This window comes from Microtus pennsylvanicus, chromosome 1, assembly GCF_037038515.1.
Source record: "Microtus pennsylvanicus isolate mMicPen1 chromosome 1, mMicPen1.hap1, whole genome shotgun sequence".
Lineage (NCBI taxonomy): Eukaryota > Metazoa > Chordata > Mammalia > Rodentia > Cricetidae > Microtus > Microtus pennsylvanicus.
Genome location: NC_134579.1, coordinates 121,010,613 through 121,019,073, shown reverse-complemented (window position 1 = coordinate 121,019,073; position 8,461 = coordinate 121,010,613). Strand labels below are relative to the sequence as shown.

At 45.1% G+C, this 8,461-nt stretch overlaps 1 protein-coding gene across 1 annotated transcript; it reads right to left on the bottom strand.

Moving 5' to 3' along the window:
* Window positions 1–7,294: 7,294 nt before the first annotated feature.
* LOC142855557 (large ribosomal subunit protein eL21) lies at window positions 7,295–7,846 on the bottom strand. Its single transcript, XM_075982035.1, has one exon. The coding sequence runs from the start codon at window positions 7,810–7,812 to the stop codon at window positions 7,330–7,332; it is 483 nt and encodes a 160-aa protein (XP_075838150.1). The 5' UTR covers window positions 7,813–7,846; the 3' UTR covers window positions 7,295–7,329.
* Between the last annotated feature and the right edge of the window lie 615 nt (window positions 7,847–8,461).

Below are 8,461 nucleotides of genomic sequence, written 5' to 3'. Positions count from 1 at the left end.
CCAATCCCAAGCCACCCTGGAAAAACTCCCCCCTCCCCCACCAAAAAAACCCGTGTAAGCTCTGTATTCTGTCCAGTTGTTGCTGCTTCTCACCCTAGAGGCAGCCACCCCCTGGATTCTTCTTTCCCAGTAAATCTCTTGAGTGAGGTTTGTTGTGCGGTGTGGCACTGTCGCCAGCTGGGAGCCCAGCTGTAACACTTTGGGGGAGCAGAGCCCAGCTGTGACAGCTTTGCTAGAGGGGAACAGAACTGTAATGCTTTCACTGGGGAACCCCCAACACCGGCCTGAGCAGAGTTGTTACACTTGCTTTGGCGGAACCTTTCTGGGAGCAGAGGCTTTGTGGTCTTCCTTAGCTCCGGATGCCAGGACGCCTCTCCATTGGAGCTCCAGGGCTTACAGCACATGAGGGCTGATGGGCAGGAAGCACTCAGACCTGACCCCCACAAGCCCGTCCCCAAAGCAGACTGACAGTCCATGAGGAGGCTCCCAGGATCCAAAGCATGACCTCTCTTCCACTCCACATCTCTGTTCACTACAGGCTGCTGGACTGGTGGAAGGCAAGGCCACCCGTCTGCCTGTTTGATGGATTCCTAAGGAGTCTGAGGCCTGGGCCACGCCCACTCATATTAGGCCTACCAGGCCGCCAAGAGCAGCAAAGAACGTGGGAGTGGGAGTCGGGGGTGGAGGAGAGTGGAAAATTGCCAGGCAGCCGTGGTCCCAGGATCCTCTGTTCTACGGCCCTCGCCAGTGCCTTGGTAACCGGTGAGGCTGACTCTGCAGGCTATGATTATATTTTCCAAATCCTGAGAAGGCCACATTGTCTCTAATTGTGGCTTCTCAGCATGTCCATTAGATCTCAGTTGTTAATTATCTGTCCCCGTCTTTCCCCTTTCTTCATTACTTTTTTGTGTGTTTCAGCTCTCAATCACGTAGAGAGGTATGTTAAAATATCCCACTGTAATTGTGGGTTTGGGCATTGTGTTAAGTGCATGCAAGTTTAAAATTATTCTAGCTCCCTTGTGAATTGAGCCTTTTAACATTGTGTTGTATGCCTCTTTATTTCTAAAAGTACCATCTGCCTTAAAGTCTTCCCCCTGTAATAATATAGTCATCTGCACTTACTCTTGGGTTTTTGCCTGGTATGCACGTGTGTGTGTGTGTGTGTGTGTGTGTGTGTGTGTGTGTGTGTCTGTCTGTCTGTCTGTGTCTGTGTCCTGTGGTTGCACGGTCACATGGGTTCATGGTCGGGGATGGAAATACATCTCAAGCCTCAAGATTCATATTTTTATTAATAAAAAAACAATACTCTGTATTGCATCTCTGACCAATTATCTCTCCCGTTCCTACTAAAAAACCTACAATGTACTACAATGTACCCATCGTCCCTCCCAGGCTCTGGGAACCTTCTGCATGTCTCCTGTCTCCATGAGTAACATTCCGGTATTTCCTCACATCTGTCCTGTAGTTCACCACCTGGCTGTTCCTTGTTTACTTCAAAGTCACAGTTGTTGTTACATCCACTGCTAAATCTTGTTTTATGTCCAAATATTCTATTAAGTTTATTATTGTGTGTGTTAGGGGGTGCATGTACCATGATGTCCATGGGGAGATCTGAGGACAGTCTCCAGGAATCAGCTCTCCCCTTCCACCATGCAGCCCCAAGAATCAAACTGAGGTCACGAATGTGGCCCAGACCAGCACAGGGAGTCTGTGTGAATGTGTGGGATTAGTAGCCAAAGGGGAAATCTTAGCTCTTTCAGCACTGCCCACTTTGTGTCTGGTAATTGTATCAAGCCTGTAAGACTGGTCTGGGGAGAGCTATACCGGATCTGTGCCTTTTTATCCAGTGTCTTGGTCACATCCTCCTATACCTGTTTATCTGTCTTTTCAAAGCTCTAACCACGTGGAGTCCCAATGGGTGCTGCTCAACTATTTAGAACACAGTACAGCCCTATGATTTAGATAGGATAATTGGGAATTAATTGGGATCTCCCTCCTGGGCATAGGGACCCAGAAGCAAAAGTGAGCTTTAGGAGGCTGGGGAGATGGCTCAGTCTGCAAGGTGCATGCCATGCAATCGTGGGGACCTCACTGTGATTATAGGCATATGGCTGCACCCATATCATCCCAGAACTGGAGGGGGGGCAAAGACAAGCAGAATTCTGGGGCTTACCAGCTAGCTAACCTACCTCATTTGGTGAGCTTCAGGCCAAAATGAGGGACCCTGTCTCATAATACAAGGTGGATGACCATCTGAGGTTGACCCTTGGCCTGTGGGGGGGGGGGGGTTGAATTTTTTAAAGTGTGCTCAACTTAAATGTCGAATTCCTTGTGCTTTGACAAACACAACCCAGCGCCAACTCAGCACAACTATTGTCTTCGCATCCTCTCATGCCTCCGTGCAGGGCAAACAATTTTAACAGTCCCTGAATTACACTTCAAACACGAAGGCTATCCTCCATGCCTGGCTTGGCCCAAGCCTATAATCTCTATGACTACCAAGTGTTCTTTCACACCTGGGGGTCCCTTCCCATTCCATGAGTGACTACAAGCCTTTCCCAAGGCAGGTGGTGGTAGGTGGCAGGCGACCATGGGAAGGATGTTTCTACTTCTGAAATTCTGAACAGATTGCTAGGTATTGAAATAGTAGTAGAAACCTCCTATTCCCTCTAACACACACACACACACACACACACACACACACACACGCACGCACGCACGCACGCACGCACGCACGCGTGCACACTCTCACCCTCCACCCCCACAGCAGCCCAGTTTGCTCAACAAATCTAATGCAGCCTATAGATTTACCAAGTCAGGTTATTCTTCAAAGCCACCATGCAAGAGTCTGTCACCTCGGCTGTCCACCCAAGCCAGGGCTCCTCTGGTGGCGTCCCACCAGTCCCACAAAAGTCTCCACGCTCAGGACCCGGTTCCTAACGTGGGGCTAGTGCCATGAAGATACAGCGGTGAAGGCTGCCATCTGGTGGACAGTGTCGAGCAGTGCTTGCTTTTCTCTGGCAGACGCTATTCCATTCAAAGTATTTGGGTGGGGAGATCAATAGTGGGGAAACGCCACCTTAGCCAACAAGTTAGGGTGAGCATCACTCATGACAACAGAAACATCATCCCGACCACGTGACGCTGTTGAGAGCGCTCATATTGCTTTTACGTTAGTTTTGCCACGAAATGCAATTTAATCACAAGAAAACATGAGGTGGCCAATCCAGATGGAGGGGACGAACCCCAATTAAATAACTGGCTTGGCTCGTGGTCACACAACAAACATAAGACTGAGAAATAGTGCTGATCGGAGGAGACGGGAGGAGTGTGGGTCGCATGGGGTCCTGGATTGGACCCTGGGACACATAAAGGACCTGTGGGGAAATCCAAGCAAGGCAAGGGATGGGTGCGTGCATGACGCGAGAGCCTTCCGTAAATCTAGAATCACGTCAGAAGAAATGTAAAAGTATTAGCGACCTTTCTTCCCCTGTCATTAATGCTGGGAACACAGTCCTCATTCTTATGGGTCTGTGTCCTAGGTGAGACAAGCCCAGACCAAGTAGCTCTGTCTGCACTGGGACCCTGCTACATCTGGCGACCTGCAACGTGGGGCCTCACATGGGTATTGAGCCCGCCTGGGGGCTGCAGTCACTGTTGTCACTGCCTCAGTAAATTTTTTGGCCGTCATTTTTGCCCTTTTCTGTCGCCACTGCATTCGGCCCAAGAGGCCTGTGTTCATTTTTTGTATCTCGGCCCGATAGATCCCATTCTCCTGCTTGTGGCGCTGATTTTTCGGTGAGAAGACAACTCTGTGTTGAGTGTTCCTTTGGTCCCACTGAGGGACCCTTCTCTTCCAAACACGCAAGAGTTGACGCCTCAGGAAAAGGAACCAAGTTCCAACCCGACAGTCGACCCCCATCCGGAGACACGGTATGGGCATATGGCCGTGGCTTAAAACACCACGCAAGTTCCGTACTTGGGTTCGACACACCCTTTCGCTTTCCCTGTCGTTGGTCATGCTTTGCTGGTATGGGAACTCTCCCTTCTCATTGTAAGGAGGCTCATACGGGGCCCTCAGGTCCCATTTAACCAGCTGAGGGCTTCGTGCCAGAGCTGCAGACCTAGAAAAAATTTGGACGGAGGCCGTGGTGTTAGCTCCATGGATCTCCCCAGAGAATATGTGGAACCAGATCTCTGGGTGCGGGTTTTGTTTCTGGCTAGAAAGAAAGAGGTAGCCTCAGGAGTGACCCTTTGTTTATATTTTGCTGGCGATAATCGTTAGTCTAAGATCCTCCTGGGCAGAGGAGGTGATTAAGGCCTGCAACAAAGACTGTCAGACTATGTGATGTCAATTTATGCACCACCTCCATGTCACCAATGTCAGATATCCCCTCTAACTCCAATGAGGAGGAGGAGGCCACAGAAAAAGAGAAAGGAAAGGGGGGGGGAGAGGCAGAGAAAACAAAAGATAAAGAAAAGAAGAAAATAATGCCCCTGCCCAGGTCCCTGTCAGTTTCTCCTCTGTTCCCCTCTGCACAGCGGGTGGCTATGCCTCCCCCACAGCACCCATGGAGGGATTTACCCTGCTGTTTGTCCATCACAGCAAACACCCTGCTAACGGCTCAAGCATCTCAACTGTGATAGCACAGGGTTTAACCACAGCCTTCCTGGTGAACATAGGCCCTAAGGTGGCCATTCAGTGGGAGACCCCACTCCCTTGCCCAGTCTCTCCTTCATTCACAGAGCGGCGATGAGTCTAGTCCCAGTTCACTGTAATTTGAGCAGGTTTTACCTACTACGATTGGTACCATAAGTGAAGGTTGTCTTAGAGTCTGTGGTCTTTCTTAACTGGCGCTCTGCCTATGACGATCAGGCCAAATCACAGGCCCATATTAATATACAGGAATAATCTTCCTGTAACTCATGACGAGCTCATGGGCAGGGGGAAGTATGTCAACCCTGTTACTCAGGCCCAAATTGCACAGCAAGCTTACTTTCTTTGGTTTTTTGTTTTTATTGAGCTATTTATTTTTCTCCACTCCCCTCCTTTCCTCTCCCCCTCCCTTATACCTTCTCCCGAGGTCCCCATGCTCCCAATTTACTCAGGAGATCTTGTCTTTTTCTACTTACCATGCAGATTAGATTCATGTATGTCTCTCTTAGGGCCCTCCTTGTTGTATAGGTTTTCTGGGATTGTGAATTGTAGGCTGGTTTTTGTTTTTGTTTTTTGCTTTATTTCAAATAGCTAATTATGAGTGAACACATATGATATTTGTCTTTCTGGGTCTAGGTTACCTCACTCAATATGAGGTACATCAATCCATTGCCCATAAATTTCAAGATGCCATTATTATTTTCTGCTATGTAGTACTCCATTGTGTAAATGTACCACATTCTCCTTATCTATTCTTCACTCAAGGGGCATTTAGGTTGTTTCCAGGTTCTGGCTATGATAAACAATGCTTCTATGAACATAGTTGAACACATGTCCTTGTGGTATGATTAAGCATCCTTTGGGTATATACCCAAAAGTGGTATTACTGGGTCTTGAGGTAGGTTGTTTCCTAATTTTCTAAGAAATTGCTATACTGATATCCAAAGGGGCTGTACCAGTTTGCACTCCTACCAGCAATGAAAGAGTGTTCCCTTTACCCCACATCCTCTCCAGCATAAGTTGTCATCAGTGCTTTTGATCTTGGTCATTCTTACAGGTGTAAGATGGAACTCAAGAGTTGTTTTGATTTGCATTTCTCTGATGACTAAGGATGTTGAGCATTTCCTTAAGTGTCTTTCAGCCATTTTGGATTCCTTTGTTGAGAGTTCTCTGTTTAGGTTTGTACCCCATTTTTTAAATTGGATTATGTGATCTTTTAATGATCAATTTCTTGAGTTCTTTGTATATTTTGGAAACCATCCCTCTGTTGGATGTGGGGTTGGTAAAGATATTTTCCCATTCTGTAGGGTGCCATTTTGTCTTGCTGACTGTGTCCTTTGCTTTACAGAAGCCTTTCAGTTTCAGGAGGTCCCATTTATTAATTGTTTCTCTCAGTGCCTGTGCTACTAGGGTTATATTTAGGAAACAGTCTCCTGTGCCAATGCATTCAAGTGTACTTCCCACTTTCTCTTCTATGAAGTTCAGTGTGGTTGGCTTTATGTTGAGGTCTTTGATACATTTGGACTTAAGTTTTGTGCATGGCGATAGATATGGATCTATTTTCATTCTTCTACATGTTGACATCCAGTTATGCCAGCACCATTTGTCTTTGATTTGGCTTCATTGGTCCTCCTGTCTGTTCTTATGCCAATACCAGGCTGTTTTCAGTACTGTAGCTCTGTAGTAGAGTTTGAAGTCAGGGATTGTGATGCCTCCAGAAGTTCCTTTATTGTACAGGATTGTTTTGGCTGTCCTGGGCTCTTTGCTTTTCCATGTGAAGTTGAGTACCATTCTTTCGAGGTCTGTGAAGAATTTCATTGGGATTTTGATGGGCATTGCATTGAATCTATAGATTGCTTTTGGTAAGATTGCCATTTTTACTATGTTAATTCTACATACCAAAAGCATGGGAGATCTTTCCATTTTCTGATGTTTTTTTCAATTTCTTCAGAGATTTAAAGTTCTTTTCATACAGGTCTTCCACTTGTTTGGTTAGAGTTACTCCAAGATATTTTATGTTTTCTGTGGTTATTGTGAACGGTGATGTTTCTCTGATTTCTTTCTTAGCCCATTTACCATCTGTGTAAAAGAGAGCTACTGATATTTTTTTGAGTTAATCTTGTATCCTGCTATATTACTGAAGGTGATTATGAGTTGTAGAAGTTTCTTAGAGTTTTGGGGTTGCTTATGTAAACTATCATATTATCAGCAAGTAGTGAGAGTTTGACTTCTTCTTTTCTGATTTGTATCCCCTTGATCTCCTTCTGTTGTCTTATTGCTCTACTTAGGACCTCAAGAACTATATTGAATAGATATGGAGAGAGTGGGCAACCTTGTCTTGTTCCTGATTTCAGTGGGATAGCTTTGAGTTTCTCTCCATTTAGTTTGATGTTGGCTTGCTGTATATTGCTTTTATTATGTTTAGGTATGTTCCTTGTATCCCTGTTTTGTCCAAGACCTTTATCATGAAGGGATGTTGTATTTTGTTGAAGGCTTTTTCAGCACCTAATGAGATGATCATGTGGGTTTTTTTTTTCAGTTTGTTTATATGATGGACTACATTGACAGATTTTTGTATGCTGAACCATCCCTGCATCTCTGGGGTGAAGCTGAGTTGATCATGGTGAATGATTTTTTTTTTATAGTCCAGGTCTTTTATTTCTTTTTGTACATCAGGCCATGAATTCGTAGGGAATGGGCTCCAGCAGCTCAGGCTCCTTCCCGTTAGTCCTCACGAAGTGTGCTTCTCTGGGTGGAGCAGGCTGGCGCTTCAGCTGAACCCAGGTGCCCTTCTCTTTGGCTTCCTTTTTCTTCTGGTCGTTCTCCTTCACCCGCTTCAGGAAGCTGTCTCTGCTCTTTGAGTGCTTGATGTGTTCAATCCGCACATTAATTCTCTTGGCAAGAATCTTGCCCTTAACTTGCTTGTTTACAATGATGCCCACAGCATGCTGGGTGACATTGTAGACTCTTCCGGTTTTGCCATGGTAACATTTATGGGGCATTCCTTTTTGAACAGTGCCCATTCCCTTGATGTCTACAATATCGCCCTTCTTGTAGATTCGCATGTACGTGGCCAAAGGAACAACTCCATGTTTCCTAAAGGGCCTAGAAAACATATAGCGAGTGCCCCTCCTCTTTCCCTTTGTGTTTGTCATTTTGGCGAGTTACTGAAAGATGGCTACCGCGGCCGAAAGCATGGTGAATGATTTTTATGATGTGTTCTTGGATTCCGTTTGCCAGTATTTTATTGAGTATTTTTGCATCCATGTTCATGAGTGAGATTGGTCTATATTTCTCTTTCTTAGTAATGTCTTTGTGTGGTGTGGTTATTAGGGTAATTGTAGCCTCATAAAAAGAGTTTGGCAATGTTCCTTCTGTTTCTATTGTGTGGAACAATTTGAGGAGTATTGGTATTAGTTCTTCTTTGAAAATCTTGTAGCATTCTGAGCTGAAATTATCTGGCGCTGGTTTTTTTTGATTGGAAGACTTTTGATGACTATTTCTATTTTTTTAAGCAATTATAGGTCTATTTAATTTGCTTATCTGGTCTTGATTTAATTTTGGCAAGTGATATTTATCCAGAAAATTGTCCATTTATTTCAAGTTTTCCAATTTTGCAGAGTACAGGTTTTTGACATATGAACTAATGATTTTCTTGATTTCCTTGTGTCTATTGTTATGCTCCCTTTTCATTACTGGTTTTGTTAATTTGGATATTCTCTCTTTGCCTTTTGGTTAGTTTGGACAAAGATTTGTTTATTTTGTTGATTTTATCAAAGATCCAACTCTTTGTCTCATTGATTC